This window comes from Ambystoma mexicanum, chromosome 3q, assembly GCF_040938575.1.
Source record: "Ambystoma mexicanum isolate Mex_15411 chromosome 3q, UKY_AmexF1_1, whole genome shotgun sequence".
NCBI classification, from domain to species: Eukaryota; Metazoa; Chordata; class Amphibia; order Caudata; family Ambystomatidae; genus Ambystoma; species Ambystoma mexicanum.
In genome coordinates, this window is record NC_090926.1 from 1264379338 (window position 1) to 1264400520 (window position 21183).

Here is a 21183-nt window from a genome sequence, read left to right on the forward strand (position 1 = left end):
TACGTCTCCGACTTGTGATCTATATGATCTGGTTTTGTTGTAGAAAATGTTTGTATTGAATATAAATGTTTGAGCCTGTACAATGGGTTTCTTAACATGTATCATTTGTTTGATTTCACCGGCCTGAGATGTGGTTTCATGATTTTCTTTATTTATTGATGTATTCATTTAATTTGAAGCAGATTTTATTACAATTTTAATATCTATTGTTGTAGGACTTATAGCCTACTGAATAAATAATTATTTTTATGTTAAGTGTGTGTCTCATTATAGATTTATTCAAATATAATTTGATAGCCTCGTACTCAAGTAGAGGTGTGGCTCCACAGAATGAATTTTTGAATTTTTTCATTGAGGGGACTCCTCCTTTTTGTCTGACAGCTTTATTACTAATTCGTCCCTTCTGTGCTTTTAAGTTTTTCCCTTGCGTTTGACATTGCTACCAACAAACCCTGTGTGGTTCAGGCCTATACTAAGAGTTGGAGCCCTGTGTCCCAAGTGTGAGTCTTCTAAAGTCCTGCATAAGGTGGACATGACATTTGTAAAACTCCCAACTAAATACAAATCGTTCTCAGAACCACCCAAAATAGTGCGTAAACTACTCTTACCACAAACATATTAAAATAAATTGTGGTGTTTTTCACCTTAATTCTAGATTTCTCAATATTGTAAGTGCTATAGTATAACCATGTTTTAATGTTGCAATCTCTGAAGAATGAAAGGACAGTTGGCAGAAATTATACATATATGTATAGTGTACAGGTAAGTATAATAATCACAACACTTTTTTTTTGCAATAGTTCATGAAAGCACACTTTAAATATTCAAAGGTAAGTACAAATATCTAGGTAACAGCTCACAGTTGGGGAACCCACTATACATTACACACTATACATTTTGTTTGTTTAGCATCACAAGCAGTTCTTCAGTCAATAAATGCAATCACTAAAGTAGTGAAAAAAGATGTTCTACACTGAAAGGTCACCCATACTTGTACCCCTTAAATATATTGGGGTACCCCCCTGATCATGCTCACACCAGAGTAAAAGCACCCCTCTAGGGAATTAAGGCCATGAGTCTATCTTGCAAGGATAACCAACTTTAATCTGTAGAACGATGAGGATTGGGGGGAATGGCAGAGTACTCTGCCCTTCTGACCAGCATTCTGTCTTCCTTGGCTGGATCCTACAGACTAATGGCAAGCAGGCGCCTTTATATACTCTTCGACTTGGTCACTGGATACCTGCAACGCTCATCCAAAACTGTTGCTCTTCCTTAAAAGGGATGCTGCAGTCTCCAGTGTTGCATGGCCAGGTTCCAAGCTACTTAACATACTGTTGCCTCTGCAAGAATACATTGTAGCTCTTGCTTAGCATCATTTGTTATGTTATAAACATTCATACATAAACGCACCTTCCCACCATACTCTCAACACTTCACTCAATATAATAAAGATTGCCCATGCGACTAGCGCAGGAAGTCTTGATTCTATTAAAGACACGGAGGCGAGCATTATGCTTAACTTCTTTAATTATTGCTAACCACAGCTTTTTAAATCTTTCTTTTGTTTCAATGTATTTTTTTTTTTATAACTCGTATAAACAGAAAAAATGAAACATCCTAGCCTTAAAGCAGCTAAACTACATCCCCCATGAGGCTCTTCAATATGGTAGTCCAATAGCCTCTCTCTCACTGTCCAATCAGGCAATCCCTTCTACTATAAGTCACGGCCTCTCTGGGTCCCTTCCTCTTGTTTAGCAGCTCGCTTTTACTGAACAAATGGCTAAAATCCAATTGCCTCTCGTATAATCCAACTGAGTCTGTCCTTCCGATTCTTGGTAGGATCTCCGTATTCTAACTCCGCAGCTCTGCTGCTTTCGTACACTCTAATCTCGGTGATTCTTTTGCTCCTCTCCTATGCAAAAAGAGAAATGTGCAAGTTAGGGCAGGGAATATGACTTATCTGATGTTATAATCAAGCATTTACATAGATTTGCTGCGATATGTCTTACAGTTCATACTATGCCCCTTACAGCTGTATTCCGTTAGGGTGGGATAATGCTCGCCTCCGTGCCTTTAATAGAATCAAGACTTCCTGCGCTAGTCGCTTGGGCAATCTTTATTCTATGACAAGACCGAGCATTATGCTTGTTCAAAGCTTTCAACAACAGCAGCTGCTATATTAGATACTGGTTTGAAGTCAAATGTCTAAAATACTGAATCGCTCGACCGGTCTGCTGCTTTCATGATGTCTTGCAGCGGAACTCCGACTGCAAAAGCTTGTGAAGCCATGGCACCCCTGGTAGAGTGCGCTCCAAATTTAGACGTGTCTATACCTGCCAATTCCATCACTTCCTTCACCCATCTAGCAATAGTAGCTGACGTAACTGCTTTGTATGGTTTAATACGCGCTATAAACAACTGGGTAACCCCCTTCGGTCTAACCGCTGCTGTCGCTGCTTCATAACACTTTATACAATTCGCCACACACAATTTCTCGTTATTCGGCCAGTATGGGTATGAGATCACTTTAGAATTGGTCTTTGTACGCTGCGCTATGGTAAAGGCCATCCCTTCCGGGTAATACATCTTCCTGTCTATCTCTAGGGCTTCAAAGGCTGAAACTCTTCTACAGGACACTAAGCAAAGGAGTGCAGCTAGCTTGCCTGAAAGCTGTTTATCTGACAGAAAGTTGTTACTCGGCCACTGCTCGAACAGATGTATGACTTTTTGGACATCTCATAACGATGAGTACTTGGGCGTAGGAGGTTTGCTCATCTTTACACCCTTTAGCAATCGGGACACTGCTGGGTGTTCCCCCTACTGGTGCTCCGTCCACTAGCTCGTGTCCAGCAGAGATCGCTGACCTATATACTCCTACAGTTCTGAACGCCCTCCCTGTAGACGGGAGGCTGGCTAGGAAATTCACCACTTGGAATACAGGTGCTGAAATGGGAGATGTACTCCTCCCCCTGCACCATAAATCCCAGGCTTGCCACGCGGAATTATAGCTCCTGATCGTAGATGGAGCCCATGATAGATTGATAAGTCTTGTAGCGTCTTCTGAAAGGCCTGGCAAGTGCCATCTATGCCTGAAATTCTGCACGCTATCAGTGTTGAGGATTGATCCTCTATCAGAGGGTGAGGGTCTCCTGCTGGATCGGTCAGCAGGTCTTGTCTGTATGCAATCTTCTGTGGAAAATCCTTAGAAAGTTCCATCAGAACTGGAAACCAGGCTTGCGACTTCCACTCTGGCATCACTATCTGAGCTTCGTCTCTGTGCACTTTTGCTAGTACCCTCGCCAGCATCGCAAAGGGGAGAAAAGGCATAGTGTCTCTGCGACCCCCAATAATGCATGAATGCATCCGTCCCCTGGGCTTCCGGGTCCAGCTTCCAGCTGAAGTAATCCGGCAGCTGTGTGTTTAGCCTCGAGGCGAACAGGTCCATGTGCAATGGCCCCCATCTTGCTTCCAACTTCTTGAAGATGTCTCGGTGTAGTTTCCAGTCGCTGTAATCTATTAGGTGTCGGGAGTTCCAGTCCGCCACTGAGTTCAGGGCCCCTGGGAGATACTCTACTTTGACTGTAATCTTCTTCTGTAGACAGTCGTGCCAGAAACCCTTTGCCAATTCCGCTAACATCCTGGACCTGGTACCTCCCAGCTTGTTTATGTACCTTACAGCAGATATATTGTCCATCTTGAGAAGGATGCTGCAGTGCGCTTTGTCTCTGGTAAACGCTTTTACTGCAAAAGATCCCGCTAGTAATTCTAGGCAATTGATATGTAGTTCCAATTCTTCTTTTGACCATTTCCTGCCTGTTTCTATGTCGCCGCATCGCCCTCCCTAGCCGGACCTGCTGGCGTCTGACTCTATAACTAACCCTGGTATGTCTCCGAAGATGGCGCGGCCGTTCCAGGCTTCCATATTGTGGAGCCACCAGGTGAGTTCTGATCTGCATTCTTCGTCTAGGGGAACTAGTCGAGGGTATCTCCAGCCTTTCCTTAGGTACTTGATCTTCAGCCTCTGAAGAGCTCAATAATGTAACGGGCCGGGAAATATTGCTTGTATGGATGCTGCTAAAAGACCCACTATCCTGGCTAGATAACGAAGAGAGATCAGCGGCTTCTTGAGTGCTGCTCTCAGATCTTTCTTGATAGCTCTCATTTTGTGAGTTGGTAACTCAAAGGTAGCTTTCTTTGTATCTATAGTGAAACCCAAGAACTCTAGCCGCTTGGTCGGCGTAAGCTCTAATTTGTCCTTGTTCAATAGGAATCCTAGGCTGGGAATTAGCTGTATCGCCCATTGAATCTGCTTTTGTAAGCGATCTTTGTTTTCGGCCATAAATAGGATGTCGTCCAGGTAGACAATCATCCGACACCCTTGTTTCCGAAGTGATGTCGCGATGGGCCTCATAAGCTTGGTGAACGCCCATGGTGCTGACGCTAGGCCGAACGGTAGGCATCTGAACTGCCAGAGTTTGTCTCTCCACCTGAATCTTAGAAAGGGTCGACAGTGGGGAGCTATCGGAACTGTGAGGCAAGCGTCTTTCAGATCTAGGCGCGTGAGCCAGTCCCCCTTTCTGAGTAAGTCCCCTAGCAGATGGATTCCCTCCATCTTGAAGTGCTTGTACACTAACCAGCTGTTGAGTTCTTTCAGATTGATTACTGGACGAACTTTGTCCTTGCGACGGACTAGGAACATATTGCTCAGGAAGGATTGGCCGCTCCCTGTAGCCCTCTCTATCGCGTTTTTCCACGCAAGATCCTGGATCTCTGCGTCTAGTAAATCTTCTTCGGCCTGTGTCATTTGAATTCTGTGAGGGGGGCGATCCTGCACTGGATGACCTAGGAACTGTAGAATGAAGCCTTGTACGGTCTGTATAACCCATGCATCTGACGATAGATGCAAAAAAAGCAATGTCCTGCCCCCCACAGGAGGATAGGTCGCTGCGCGTTCTCTCACCTGAGTTATTGTTCTGGTGTCGGTAATATCTGCGTCCCCGTGTTAGGCAGAAACCTGTGCAGTTCCCTTAGGGACCACTGCAAAAGATTTAAGACTACAGGTGTTGGCAGTAAACCCACTTGGTAGCAATCTGCACCACCCAGATTTACCTGGTAGCTGTGGTTGAGCAGTCAGACCTCCCTCAAGAAGAGTTAGGCAGTATGCAAAGTATACACAATAGGCACTCGGGTACAATAATACAAGCAAACACTGACCAGAGCTTTGGTATCAAAGTTTCTGATGTTTGTTAATCTGCTTAGAATCACATGCTGTGCATGGTCCGACATCCAGTGGTCACTGCTGAGTATTGCATTTTGTTTTTCGTAGTCGAAAAGGGGACGTCGACAAGGCGTGTCTGAAACACTATCCCTATAGTGATGTGCGTTGTACCCACAATCCCTCACGCGTCGAGGTTCCTCAGATTGTTTTTTTCTGCCCTGAGGGAGCCTTCTAGACGTGAGTGAGTACAGAAAAGAGAGATATAAAAGGAAGTCTATGTTCCTTCCATCCGAGCGGGGAGGAAGGGTGGGCGCATGTGAATCTAAACAGATACAACCATCAGAAATGCTTTTACGGTAAGTAATGCATTGTCTTCTGATGTTTGTTAATCTGCTTAGAATCACATGCTGTGCATAGACTAGCGAGCAGTACCCGGAGTTGGCGGTGGGTTATGAGAAGGAACAGTAGAGAAAAGATGTCTTAATACTGCCCGTCCCACCTGAGAGTCAGATCTAGAGTGTGCATCTAGACAGTAGTGTTTTGTAAAGGTGTGCACAGAACTCCAGGTAGCCGCTTTGCAGATGGACTCAAGGGGAACATTTGCAATGAATGCTATGGATTCCAGTGGTCGACTTGCCTTCTGCCGCGGGAACCTCGCCTTTTATTAGGATTTCCCATTCACTCCTCTGCAAACTCTCCCAGAAGTTTACAGAAAGGCGTGGGAAGCTGTTCAATCAGTACAGCCAGCCCCCCGGTTGGGAACTGGTTCCATTCAGGCACATCAGCAGACAGAGGACATGGGAGAGTCAAACTCATCCCCTGCATCCTGCCCTCACAGCCACACTGGATTATAGGCTGGGACACAAAGGGGTCCTGCCAAACTCAAAACTCGCATACAGACCTCCCCCTCCCAGAATGGTGGTAGAAGGGCTAACAAAGGACAACCCTTCAAGAAAAGATGAAAAGAGCCACCACCATGTTAGTAATAAACAACCCTATTGTGCACAACTGAGACTGTGAAAATAGCACAATAGTTGGTTGAACACATCCACTGCCACCAGCTAACTAGAGGGTTGTCTGTGACTAAAAAGTCACTGGAGAAAAGAGTAGGGGGATGCTAGGTATCCCCTTAGCACTCCACATAAGGGTGTGTGCTATCTCTCGTAGCATTACATTTTAGGAGGGATCAAAGTATCCCTCTATCCTTAAGAACTGTAGTTAATAAGGATAAAGAAGCAATGGGGTCTGTCAAATAAACGCTCAATGGCAGAAAATGCTGGGGCTTTGAAGTCTAGGCATTCTCATACTGTCTGGCAAATTCTTTCACAAGCAAGGGGCAGAGGAGCTAGGCATCCTACAAATCCAATAGGAGGTAATGCCTGGGAGAAATACTTGGGAACCAGAGAGGACAGGTCTGATCAAAATATCCCAGTCGACCCCCAACCCAGCTAGTGAATGGTTAGTGAGGATCACACGAGTTATTGGTAGATCTCACGAGCACTGGGTCCAAATGGACTGTTTAACTTGGTTCTCAGGAATTCTCTGGATACTTGGGCATCTATTCTCTTGGAACTGTTTAAAAGAATCTGTATCACACATCAGATACCAGTCCTGTGGCAGCAGTCTGTCTTGGTCCCAATCTCTATAAGAAAAGGGATAATAACATTTGCATGCTGCTGTCGTTGTTAGACCAGGAAAGTTGTACTGTGCCTTTTTGCTTGGAGAGTTGCAGAGTTGGGGTCGGGAGATCGGGGTTGCTTTATAGATGTGAAATTAGATTTTGTCCGGGCTCTGCAACCACTCACATCGTCAAGCTTCCTGATACATTGTAAAGATGGAACTTTGGCAAAGGATGTCCCTCATTATATGCAACATTCTGGATTTCAAGGCTGCATTCGATCGAGTGGAGCGAGAAAGGTTGTGGTCACAATTGCAGGAGCTAGGATGCCCAGAATGGTTGATATTCGCAATTAAACATCACAACACCATTTGTGTATGTCTGGATAACAAAGGAAGTATGTCCGGACTGATTGGAGTAAGCAGGGGAGTCGAGCAGGGTTCTATGCTGGCTTCCCTGCTGTTTAATCTGTATCTTGCGGATCTGCCCACTCGTCTTTTGGCAAGTTCTAAGTGCCCCCCAAATATTGGGATGGAGAGTGTCGGAAGCACGCTGTATGCCGATGATTTGGTGTTATTCGACCACCCACTTAGAGGGGTGAACAGCATCTTAAGCGAACTTCACAAGTATGTGCACGAAAAGGGCCTCAGAGTGAACGTTTCCTAGACCAAATGCATGTTAGTATCTAATAAAAAAGTATATGAAATACAAAGCTGGGGGAGATTGAATATCTGGGAAGCTATGTGTATGTAGGCCTTGAAATGAACAACAAAAAGAATTGAGAGCATTTTACAGACTAAAACAACAAATGCACGCCAGCAGACACTTCTCCGAAAATGTTCTCCTGATACTGCGAGATACACTATACAGGGCATTCTGGTTCTTTACAATTAATGCTACTGTCCAATGATCTTGTACGGACTGGAGGCACGAACAATGAGGGCCCTTGGTTGGTTAGATCATTTAGAGGGGAGGTTCTGGCGTACAGCACTAAATCTAGCGTCCTCCACCCCCTATGGAATATTTACGGCTAAAATTTGGGATTGTATCATTAAGCACATTACTACTAAAAAAAAGAGGCCTTGTATATGAAGTCCAAAATGTCACCGAAATGCCCACTATTTGAGGATTTAAGTTGGCAGGAAGTATGTAACAGTGGGAAGAACTTCAAAACCTTAAATATTGAAGGTCTTTGACCCTGTGAACTGGACGCCTCGGCCTGAGACGTGGTCAATTTTGACCTGGTCAAGGCCTCCCTATTTAGAAAGGTCAACATCTAGGACTGGGGTAAAGATTGCACACATTTGGCAGGTCTCTGTAATTATGGTGCGGTCACACATGTTGTTCAACGTTACTTGAAACCTCAGCCGTATCGCCTTTTAAATCAGAGCCCTGCAGTTGTGCACTTCATGCTGAGACTAAGAATGAATAATTTACCATTGCTGAGATTTAAAGGTCCACAACTGGGTCCACATGCCCAGTGTGTAAATCCTCTGAGAATTTGGAGATGGCGACACACGTAATGACAGAATGTAAGACTTTAGTTTGTATGAACTGTTGCATTTAATTTACATGGACTTATTACTATTTTAGTGCAACACCAATTGCTCTAATCAACGAAGGTTTGTTATGGTTTTGGTGTAAATGTGTCGATTTTCTTTTATCTGGAAATATTCAATGTATGAAAAGTTCTTGTTGCACTATAAACAAGTAAAGATAAATCAAGGCTCTCAAAGGAGAACCCAAAGGGCTCCCAGCAAGACAGCATTGGGTAAGATTCTCATATTTATGATCTTCCTGACCCCTTTTTGCTTGGACTTGGTCATTAATATACCCTGTTACCAGGTGAGAGGGAATCTTTCCCCCCGCCACCCTCTCATCTAGTCTTTTACTCTTTTTATGGGTGACCTTTGCATGTCTCTCCATATATGGTTTCCTTTTGGGCTTCGGCTGGGTTGCAACTATGGGCTCCCCTGTTCATTTCTCTTTCATGTACTTGGGTGAACTACTGTTCCCAAGTAGTAACCACTTTACATTCTGTATAAGGGAGCCAGCACCCCCACCTTATGTGGAGTGCTGGGGGATACAATGTTTCTTTCTTACCTGGTAATATTTTGTTACAATTGTGAGTTTACATGAATGGCTGGTGGCCTTACCTTTATTACTTTGTCTTTATTATTCGCAGGCTGTTAATTCAGCCTCTGTAATGCACAGAAGGGCCACCATTTTTCTAAAATGATGGGCTCCTTTTATCGCCATTTCTTGTGTGCTCGCTGTTTCTGGGGTCTTTCCCTGCCATTGTAGGCAGGAACGACCTCGGTGGAAGTTTTGTCTATGGCAGGAATCCTTTGTAGTCCCCTCCCAAGCTCCAAGTATCAGAGAAGACAGGAAGTGAGGGAGAAGTCCAAAACTCTGCAGCCCTTTACCTTTCACCTTGCTGAAATAAACTAACTCCCAAAATGCAGGGAGAGAATGCAAAGGTTGTGCTGTAGTTTCTGATAAATATGCTGACCTGGAAGCTGCTGACAAGTCAACCACTGGAGCTGAAACCTAAGGGAAAAATGAAACAACGGCCATAGTGATTTTCAGCGACCAGAGAGTCTGCTGTGTAATTGGAACCTGCCGTAACCCTTCCTTCCAATCGACCAGGGGGCCACGAATGTGACGACCCCTACCCAGAGCTGGTGAGATCCACTGGTTTCAAGGAATCCTGCATTTTGAGCCATCCCACAGTGTGCTGCGACCTTGATGGGCTGCAATTCTCCAATACCCTGGGATCTCATACCATCCAAATATTGCTGAAACGAGTGCTGGACCTTGCAAACAATGAGAATCAATGGCAATATTCAGTCTTCTCCTGGCTCCTGAAAAGGGCGCCAAAACCACAGAACTGCATCCAGCCGTGAAGAAACTCTTGCCTGGAGTCTTCCCTGTTGATGCCTGCTGCAAATTCTCTTCCAGTCTCCTGTCTTAAGACTTCACGACAAGGAATCAACTAGGTTTTTGGCTGCAGATCCTGAAGACGTGCTGCTGCAAACTCTTCTGTGCTGAGGTACTGTGTTGGCTGCGGTATTAATTTCAGCCTTGTGATTCATGGGAAGCTTTGGAGGCGATTCATGTGATTGGGAGCGCTCTCATCCAGTTCGCCCAGGCCCATTGCTGGAATCCCTCTAGGGTGTCTTCTCTGAAGTCCCTGGACCCTAACTAACTCTAAAGTGAACTACTTAATTTGAAGAAACCTCCAAAGGAACTTTTCCTGCAACTGAACCTTAAGTCAGCCTGCCTACAGTTGTCACCTAGACCACTAGGGTCTCTCTTCTGCCTCTGTGAGAACTGCAAGCCGTTTGTGACATAGGTTTTCTTAAACAGAAAACTGACAGCTTATCTCGCTTTTGCAAATCCTGAGCTTGCAAATAACAGTGAATTCCTATGTGTGGATTCAGCTGCCCACTTGCGCTTGCAGAACAGGTTTTAGCATGTTATATAGCCAGGAAAGCTGCCAGAGAGTAAGTTGACGCCCTGGCTGGAGTGCAGATTTAGCCAGGATCAAAGACCTTTGTAAGAATACACTAGCTGTACAATGTATTAATGCTCTCCTTTTGAAAGGGGGAGAGCAGACACGGATAGCTAATGAGGGCGGGTGGTTCACATGGCAGATTGTACGACCTGCCGCTATAATAAAGACCTGTCTCAGAGTTGCACAATTCTGTTCCAGTGTTTCATTTTGCCTTAAAGTTATTTTCTGAACACAGGCGGGATTACAAATAAGTATTGTCACACACTGGATAAGAAAAGTGTTAAAAGGTGACTTACTTGTGAAATGTGAGCAGTTACAAAAGTTCTTACTATCCTTTTGAATGTGTTTTGCCATTCTGAAACGTGTGTGTGTGTGTGTATGTATATATATATATATATATATATATATATATATATATATATATATATATATATATATATATATATATATTCTTACTAGCCTGTGAATTGGTTTCAAACTTCGCAAAAAGTAATGCTATTGGTGTCACCTAACTATTTCCTTCAGAATATTAGTGTATAAGTTTACCAACTGGGTCTTGCTTTCCCATACCTGCTGTATAGCCTGTCTAGAATACGTCTGCTTTGGGATTTACTTTCCTTGAATAGCTGTGTGTAATTCTTAACAAGTCTGTCTGTTTTGCAAACCTTGGTCTCCCTTGTGCCATCCTAAAATAAGTATTGCTTACCTCAATCTGTGTTCCACTGATCTGAAAAACCACTGTAATAGTTCATCACAACATTAGGTCTTACTCACTTAGTATAACTGAGGTTTATCTTGAATGTAGTTTTAGGTTTATACTGTTCAATGAATTTGTGTTCCACTATTCATAAACATAGTCTGGTAATAGGGTTGGTTTACTATATGATTTCTTAACTGCGTGTCCCTGCATAGCTGACAGTCTACTACCCTTGAACTACTGTAAGTAATCTAAAAGTAACTTGTCTTTTTACTCCCCCTGAATAGGTGTTTTCTATTCTAAATGTATGATTAGGTCTAACTTGCTTTGAAATACTTTTAGTGATTCTAAACAAAGTCTAAGCTTTGGTCTGTGTACCTTCAGCACTGTGTTGTGTTTTTATATTGTGTTTATGACTGTGACAAAGTACTTACCCACCAGGATTTACCTTTGCCTATTTGTATCTTTAATCTACATTTATTCTTTCTAAAACATCTAGGTGTTAGTGTTTCTTTCGAACCATTTGTATGCTACAAGTTCTTTGTACCTTCTTACAGCCCTCTCTCCCTGCTAAGATAAGCCTGACTGCTGTCTATGCTACCAAATACTCAGGTGGTACAGCCTTATGCCAAGAGTGGAGTTTTGTACTGTCTCATGGACTTCAGAAAAACTGTCCTAAAACACTGCCCATAAGGAGCTGTGTGCTGCAAAAGTTAATCACGGATTCATTAAAAGATGTATAAGGAAAGTAGAATCCATAGTAAAGGTAAAACACAGAGAACAGAGTTCCAAAAGACAAGGCACATAAGAATGACTGAGTGGAAAAAGGCTGCACTCATTCAGGATATAAGGAAAAAGGTCCAGAAGTCCAGCAATAACTGCTGGGGGGTCTCACTAGGGGAGGGGTGAAGCATACACGTGATGCATCTTCCTAACAGCGGCCCATTGCCTTGCATAATAAGAGTAACTTTGGACTTCAGGAGATGCTACCAGCCTGGCAGGGCATTGAGTTACTAAGTCGGTTCTTAAGTGATGACGTTTCCTAATGTCTGCGCTGTTTTAATAAGTGTCCGAGTATATATCTGTCCTCTTTTGCCCCGTAGCTTCCGAAAGTTTGTGGATGACAGTGATGCAGAGGAGTGCGATAAAGATGATGGGACAGCGGGGCTACTTCAGAAGCGAAGCAAGAGCAAGGAGGAGGAGGTGAGCCACAGATGGCAGGGGTTGGGGCCGTACTAGTGGGAAAGAGGGGTGACTAGTACTGTGTAGTACTCCGGAGATGCAATCACATGTGCGCCTCAAGTTGGAACTATGACTCTGCAGGAACGACTGAGTGAAAATGGCAAGATGCCCAGCACTCACTGTGATTGCATCTCATAGCATGTTAGTGCCTGCTGTCTCTGACAATGGGACTGTGCAGGCACCTTAGGGTTTGGGTTAGGTGACTGCAGAAGTCCCCTTGAGCTGGTGAAAATGTGCAGAGATGGCTCTTTACAGAGAGTCCTGCATAGTTAACACTGTTTTTCTCCATCTGCGATAGGACAAAGAGGAGGAAGATTACATCAACTGGCTGAAGGGGCAGACGGAACTGCAGGATGGAGAGGAGGCGAAAGAGCTGGTAAGGGTCCTAGTGGTGCTCCAGCAGAATGCCAATGTTGCCACCATTTTGGCGTGGGACCAGAGCTATGTGTCCTGCCACTAGAGCCGGGGGATGAGAGCTTGGGGTTAAGTTGCTCCAGCATTCCTATGTGAGAGGTCCTCTTTGTTTTGGAGCAGTTTTTTTGGGGTTGAGGTGCCGCTGTGCAAGTGACCCCAGAATTCACATTTGATTAACCCTTATATTATACTGTCATAATTATTACTAAGGTTTACTTGATGACTTGTTAAAGTCTCTCTACCAATGTTTTGCTCAACCCTAGAAGGCGCCATAGCTATTGAGCTAGTTTTGCGCTATAAGAATATATGATGATGATAATTATTGCATTTATGGGCATCTTACTAGTAGTGCCGGGAGGTTGGCTCAGGGGCAACATGCTTGTTGGGAGGGGTTTTACAGAGGTTATTGTCTGTGACAGAACTTGGGAAAGCCCACCTTGGGTAAACAGGTTTACACTTCTTAGGTATGGGTTGAACCACACAAGGGTTTGGTAGAATGGCGGGCAGCCAGGCTTAGTCTAAGGAGGGAGGAGGGCTGTATGAGGTACAAAGAACTTGGAGGGTATACTGTCGTTTCCTCAACAGTCATTTTTATGAGTGCACAATTATGAAAAAGTAATCTAAATTTTGGGGGGTGGGAGGGAAAGGGCAGAAAAAAGGGGTTGGGGCGTCGGGAATAGCTACAAATATGTGGGGAGGGGAGTTTTGGGGGGCAGACCCTCCCAAAATAAAAAAAAAGAATTTTAATACTTTTTTCATAATAGTGTTAGAACACAGTAACAGAAGAACACTTGCAATGATATTAAGATAGCAAATTACAGTTTCAGTCACATTAGAATAGCTTTTTCTGTAATAAATCACACAGTAAAACTAAAACATATATACAAACTTTTCTAAACTCCTACCTTTCAGTAACTTTGTTCCAGCCTGTCTTAAAGAGTCCAACCCTATCTTATGAGAGTCTCGTAATGTTCAGAGAGGCCATTGGGCCACTAGTGACCAAGGATTGAGCAGGAAAGGTGGGAAAACAGTGTACAAGATTCACAGTGGCAGAGTCCAACGGGATCTCTTCTTGGTTTCTAGGTACGGACTAGTTGGGTTTCACAGATCAAGTAAATGATGTTTCCTTGAAGGACTGCCCCAAGGACCAATGTTCTAAGGCATGTTAGAGCACAATGGGTTGTCCACCCGAATGTAACTCTTTGGGGACTTCGAGATTCAAGCTTTCTGCACCACACATGATCATAGGATCAAGCAAGCAGACTCCAGGCAAGTTCGGCCAGGAGCAGGCGGACAGTACCTTCAAGTGAAGAACCAGTTGCTGCAGGCCGGCTTCATCAGTGAAGCGCAGTAGACCCGGTCACAGGTTTCGAAGTCTTGGCGACAGAAGAAAGGGACTTGGGTGGATCTGGCGACAGCTATCGTGCTGTCGGATGCCCAGCAAAGGATATTCACGCTTCTGGCTTGTTGGTGCCTTTTTCTGGCTTGGATGAAGGACGGTTGTCAGAGTGGTAGACTCTTCTTCGTTTCTTGGTCCTCTTTCTGGTGGCAGGACTTTAAGGAGCTGGGTCAAGTTGCTGTAGGCTTGGAAGAATTGCCACAAAGTTCCAGGCGAAACTGACCCTGGGTACAGGTGAATTGCAGAACGTGGAGGTCGCAGCTCTTCCAGTGATGGCGCAAACTGTAGTTAGTCTTGGGACTGGTTAGGCCCACCAGTCCATGGGAGAAAGTAGTCTTCTTCGCATCTTCCCTGTCGCTTGGAAGTTGAGGTCGGGATGGCAGCGGTCACTTAACGGGCTCTGGTGATCATTGGCAGTTGCTGGCAACGTCCTTTGTCCTCATTGGATGCTTCTGTTCCAGTGGTTGACTGTGTTTCAGCTCCAGGACCTCAGAATGTATCCAGGGACATCGGCTAAGTCCACCAATCATGCTCTATGCACCATTCAAACAGAGATGGCTGTGCAATGGGGAAAGCCAGCCTCCCAGTCTGAACTGGTTTCGCTGAGGCACACAGCAGGATAGGGGAGTTTTGGTTAACCTCCCCCACTTCCTGCCCTGCCAGTCACTCCGAGGCTTTGCAGGCTTTTCAATGAAAGCCAGCGAAGACAAAGGGACCAGAGGACCCTTCCCCCACTTAGCACAGTATTAGAAGAAGGCAACAGTAAGGACAAGTCATTGAGTTTGATGACCATTTTGGCTAAATGGTGCACATTGGGCCCTTAATCGCAGCTGCAATGACAGCCTGCGATAAAAGGTCCATATAAGGTTGTGTAGTAGGTACACTGCCACCAGCCTGAACAGATGGACGTGTCACAGTAACCAAAAAGCTACTGGAGAGTCGAGAAAATGGATACATCAGATCCCCTCAGCACTCCACACAAGGTGGGGTGTGCTTATCTCTCAACCAAGGGAAAATAAAGAGACCATGAAGGAGAAGCTGTAGGAGTTTCCAACAGCACTGCAGAGAGTCCTGTGGATGCCTTAAAATTGGAGGACTCCATAAAGAAATACCAAAAAGAACGAAAAAGGGTTCCCGTTATCAGCGTTAAAAGGTTCCCACTCACGCAGTCAAGAATCCAGCAAAAAGTGCTGGGGGACATCAAAAGGGAAATCTACTCTAACTCTACTCATCTTGGGAACACGACCACACTGCTGAGCCGCGTGGGGTCGAAGCCCTTTCCTGCGCTTAGAGGCTGGAATCGGAATAGAGCGAAATCTGTAGCATTGAGTGAATGATCCCATTGCTCACAGGTGTTGCCTTTGAGCTTGCACTGGCAGGGGTGCATGAGAGGTCCCTGTGTTCAGAGGAGGGTGGGGATTTGCATGAACGTGCACACCTGGCCCGTGTCGGTAGCACCAGTATTTGTGTTTGGGAGGTGTCTGTCCTCCCAGAGCTCACCTTAGAATTCCTGCGTTATCCTTTGACAGGTGTGCTGCCTCAGTCGGACTCCCCACCTGCCGCTGCCAGTATCGGGAGGATGGAGATGGGCAGATTGTGATTTGATTCCATTGACTGCTATAAATTCTGTCGATGGCTTAAGGAGGATAATGGGCTCTGGAAGGTGTTAGCATTAGCAGGTTGCAGGGTCGAGGTGCATCATCATATGAGCACAGCTACCTGCCAGAAGATAATCCCTTTCATCGCCTCCGTCGCCCTCATCTGTCATTGGCTGGCATCTGACACTTGTGTGAAGGCCTCACTCTCCTGGAATTCTGATAAACTAGGTTGTTTGATCATACACCCTGGGGAAATGCACACTTAAAAGGCATTTGCCTGTTAGCCTGGTTGACCTCCTCGCACCAGGACCCATGGCAAGATGGCCCCACCCTTTATGGGAGATAAAGCACTCGCAATTAATTTTTATTTGGCACACGCATTGTAAAAAAGAAACTCATTTCCCAAGGGCATTTTTGGGTATATATATTGAAACGTCAGGTGCTTCAGCAGCAAACCGGTCTGCACTGGTCCTTGCTGTCATCAACGTTTGAGGCCCAGAAGCTCTGACTCTCCTTTTGCGGAGGAGACGCTCGGAAGAAGTCAGTCATGGGGTACCTAAAGAGCTTGAAGCTCCTGTTAGAAATGGAAAGACTGCAACGGCTGGGCGCGATTCAGCTGTATGTTCAAACATTAATGGGTGAAAAGAGTGTCCTGCTAATACTGTGTGTGTGTCAGCCCTTTCCTGCTAGCCCCCCCTGCATCATCAATCCCTCCCTGCCCATTGTGGGAGTTTGTATTGACACATTATGGTGACACATCACCGCCTTGTGGCTGATGCTTTGATTTAACTTTTGGACTCATGTTGGTTCACCCATCTCGAATCTCGTCCTTCTCATGCTGGACTTCCTTAAGCATCACGTAATCATGGTGACCTTGAATCATGTTGTGCCCATCTACAACTTGAATCCTGGCTTGCACTTGCTGACCTCTTGCAACATTGTTGGGGAGAATTTTCAGTTTAGGGCTAAATTCCTCCCACCTTAGAGACCCCCAGCTCTTTTTGCTGAACTTTGGGACTTTGTACTTTTAATTCTATGTGTTTTCTGTGTTTCTTTTGACTTTGGAGTCTGATAACTTCCATGGGCATCATCTTCGCATTGTGACACACAGCACCTTCAGCACAGGGAAGTCTTAGATTTCCAAAAGGTTTAAATACCTTCTCCCAGCTTGTGGCCCTTCAAATGAATATTATTTCTACAAACATTTCTAAAAACATTGTGCAAGACTTTTACTTAACTGCAAAGATGATATTCAGCTCCCCTAGACGTTGTTCAAATAACATTGACTGTCCTAGCTCCCTCAGACACTCTTTTACCTCTGACTTGGTGCTTTTGTCTTTCCTCCAGAAAAGGGTTAATTTACTTTGCATTGGAGGGTTCAAAAAGTACTTACCAGTTCATGAATTATTTGTTAACCTTTGTTTTATTCCCCAATCTAACCTTTTCACCAAACTCGGTATTGCTCTAAATGTACCAGTGATGAATCAGTGTCCACAGTGTCCTGGCTATTCAAGTCACCTGAGGGTGTAGGAAGTGTCTGTGTGCCATCCCCAATGGGTGTCATCTGATTTAGGGAAACGCGAGTGTATTATAATTGTTACATGTGTTGCTCCCTTCTGAAGAAGGCTTATATAAATGACTTTTAAATTAATCATTTTTTAATCAAGAAACCTTCACTGTGAAACGTTGTTACAACCCTACTGCTCACATTGACCCTTCTTGAGATAAGCCTGGCTGCTCAGCCACACTACCAACCTGTGTAGTACAGACTTATACCTGTTGCCAGGAGATCATGGTTTCTGTAGTCTTCCAAAGGATACTGCACAGAATCTTGCCTAACAAACATTATGTGTTCAGTATTGACCTCTGCAACTTGATGTGCTCTCTCTCCATTTGCTTATGTGCTCTATAACACTGTATTTCACCGGCTTTGCTGCTGCTTCTTCTCTTTCACCACACTCACTGCTTCTCAGTCTTCTCTCCCTGTCTTTTCCCTCTCTACTCTCTCCATTCTATGCACTTACCCTATCAGAATTGTCATCCGACCTAGTACGATAGTTGCTGGTTTGACCCCCCTCACCTTTTGTCAATCTCCAGCACTACCAGAAATGTTGTTGTGCCTAGTACGATGGTTAATTTAACATTCTTAATGTCTCAAGGCCATGTAATAATGTAATTCTATTTTCCCTTGCTCCCTCCCTTGCCTTGAAGTGCTTTGAAAACACGTGTGTATAAGCGCTATACAAATAATCAATCAATCAAATAGATTATGCCACACAGTAGCGAAACAACGATCACCATAGGCAGTACAAAATCATCTCAGATCGAGCTATAGAAGGCCGGAATTAGTCATCTCCCGGAACAAGGCATAAACATACCAAAGCCACAAGGGAATCCAGTAACAGTCAGGCAAACTACCAGGGTCAGTCAAGTAGAGGACTCGCCAAACAAAGGATATAATAACCCAGTGAAGAAGATGGGTTTACTCAACACTAGGTCCTTAAACAATCATGCACAATGCATACAAAACTATATTAGTGAGGAAAATATTGACATTCTATGCCTGACTGAAATGTGGTTGCAGGACACAAGTGGACCCACCATTGACATAGCAGTACCTGAAGGCTTTGCATTCTTTTGTAAGAATAGAGAGCAAGGGCAGGGTGGGAGGTAGCAATCATAGCGAGAAATAACATACATATGTTTCCTTTGCCCATTTAATGCCATGGATGTTAATGTTAAAGGACATTTGTACCGTGCACTAGCACCACCGTTTTGGTCCCCTGGTGCTCTGGCGGCTCTGAAAGAAAAGGGAAGGGTGGGGGTGAGTTAATGGGAATAAGCTGGAAAAGTGCAAGAGAGCAGTGATGTGCTGTTGGCGGCCTGAGCCCGGTAAGTCCGTTGGCTGGGCTTGGGCTGTTTTATAGTCGTTAGTCGTCGTGTGCTGTTGTGCGAGTCTTATGTGTGGTTTGTTTTGTTGTTGCAGTGTAGTGAAGGTTGTGCGCATTCTTGTGTTGTAGGCTTCTGGTTGTTTGGTTGGAGTTTGAGAGGTGTATGCAGAGAGTTGAAATTGTTATTGGATTGGTTACTTGGCATTGATGTCTGGAAGCGAGGCGCTAAACTTCCATATTGTCTCCAGGTGGGGTGTGCGGGCATCTGTGTTTGCATCCAGATCTGGGTTCGTCCGACACAGTCCCTTTCGCACATGGCATCCACTCAAATTCGTACCCGTGCCCAAGTTCGACCCCAGCCACCTACGTGTCACCTGGCTGTATGCGGGGCAGGCAGGTGTGTTTGCGTCCTTCCAGTCTGACCAAGAGAGCATTCCCAATCCATTCTGTGCGCAGCATCGGTCAGTCAAGCCTATTCCATCCATATGTGGCGGCTGGTCGGCATTCATCATCTTATTCAGTTTCTTATGCAGGCTTCCGCTCCCAGCCCCTTCGAAACGTGGCATATGCCAACACTTGTAATTACGTCCAGGGGTAGCCCCTGCCTTCATTCACAACTCCATCCAGTCGGTGCCCATGTCATTGTCCACAACTTAGTTTAAGTGTGGTCAGTGCTAACATTCACACAACTCTATACATACAAGTATGATACAGGTGAGGTTGTTGGCAGGAGTTGGCTTGGAATGCTAATGTCTGTCCTCATGGTTTCAACTTGGCATTGTCTCTCTTGTTGTAGTAAGAGTTACTTTAGTCGGTTATGGACGTTATCCGTGTCATCCTAAATTTTGTCACCCTTTTCTTTGTGGTTTCCCTTTCAGTTGTTTCGCTTTTTCAGCTTGGATCTGTGATGTTGAAGAGCCAGGTTTTTAGTAGTTTTCTGAATTGTATGTGGTCTTTGGCGTTTCTTATTTCTTTCGGGATGTTACAGGTTTTTGCGGATAAGTGGGAGAATGAGGAGCCCCCCCGAGTTTTTTTTTTTTTCTTAAGGTATGGTTTTTGTACCAGGTGGAGTTCGTTGCTTGATCTGAGGAGTCTCGTTGGTTTGGAGATTATTTTCTTTTGTATGAATTCAGCTCCTTGTCTGCTGATTGCCCTGTGTGTTATGCTCATTGTTTTGAAGGTGATGCGATGTTTGACTGGGAACCAATGCAGTATTTTTAGGGCTAGAGTGATGTGATCTCTTCTGGATAGTTTGAGGAACAGTCTGGCTGCTGTATTTTGGATCAGTTGTAGTTTCTTAGGGCGGTATTCTGGTATCCCGAGAGAGAGGCTGTTTGCATAGTCGATTCTTGACCTGATGAGGGCTATGATTGTGAGTGTTTTGTGGGTGAAGGAGAGGAAAGGTAAGATTCTTCTTGCAGGGTGAAGGAGGAAGAAGCATTTCTTGATGATAGTTTATTTGTGGTTCTAAGGTTAGGGACTCCCAGATTGTTTTACTACCTTAGATGGTGTTGGTGTGGTTCCCATTTCCGTTGGCCATGGAAGGTAAGTGTTGCTCTCTTGGTTTTTGGATATAATCATGATTTCTGTCTTTGATCCAGTTGAATACTTCTTTTAGACATTCGATTAGGGTTGAGTGATCGGCTTGAGTGTCTTAGATTTTGTAGATGATTTAAGTGTCATCTGCGTAGTTGCAGCATGTAATTTTGTATTTTTTGAAGATTCTGATTACTGGAGTCTGGTAGATGTTGTACAGTGGTGTTAGTGAAGACCCTAGTGGTACTCCACAGTCGTTAACTCGTGGGGTGGATTTGAAGGGTTTTATCCATACTGTTTCTGTTCTGTCTGCTAGGAATGATTTCATCCAGAGTAATGCCATGTCCGTTATGCCTCTATCTTCTAGTAGATTAGGGTGTCATGGCTAACTGGGTCGTACGCTGCGGAGAGGTCGAGCAGAATCAGGACTGTGCTTGTTTCGGAGTCCGTGTTTGTTTCTAGGTCGTCTACGATGGATAGTAGTGCTGTTTCTGTTCCTTTTGCGGGTCTGAAACCAACTTGTGCTTGGTCTAGCAGGTGGTGTTTTTGTACGTGTGGTTAATTTGTATACGTAGGTTTCAAGGAGATTTGCTGTGTAGGGAATGTTTGAAATCGGCCTGTAGTTGGAGAGGTCTTCTACATCGCCACTAGTGTTTTTTAAAAGTGGTTTGATATATGATGATTTGAAGATTCTTGGTACAGTTCCTGTTGCTAGTGAGAGATTTAGGAGATTTCTATCATATTTTGATGGCGTTCCTTGTGCGAGGATTGATTTGAAGATATCAGGGGGGGGGGCAGGGATCCATGGTGATCCTGCATTCTTGCTGTGTTTTACCAGCAAGACTAATGCCTCTGCTGATATTTCAGGAAAGTTTTGGAGTTTGTGCTGTGGCTCTGTGTTGGGTCCGGTTAGTTGAATGTTATGGTTGGTTGGTTGGTCTGTTTTGTATGATTTGTCGGATATTGTTGATTTTGTTCTTGAAGTGGTCTGCCAGGTTGTTGCAAAGTTTCTCTGAGGGGGTTGGGGTGTTGTCGCAGCCTGGTGGGTTT

The 21183-nt window shown here is 44.7% G+C and overlaps 1 protein-coding gene across 2 annotated transcripts in view; it reads left to right on the forward strand.

Annotated features, from left to right (window-relative positions):
• KRI1 (KRI1 homolog) overlaps nt 1–21183 on the forward strand; it is a 352880-nt gene that overhangs the window by 155202 nt on the left and 176495 nt on the right. For both annotated transcript variants that reach the window (XM_069604296.1, XM_069604297.1), the window contains exons 7-8: nt 12157–12256; nt 12594–12671. In XM_069604296.1, coding sequence (XP_069460397.1) covers nt 12157–12256; nt 12594–12671 — 178 coding nt within the window. The remainder of the gene's footprint in view (nt 1–12156; nt 12257–12593; nt 12672–21183) is intronic.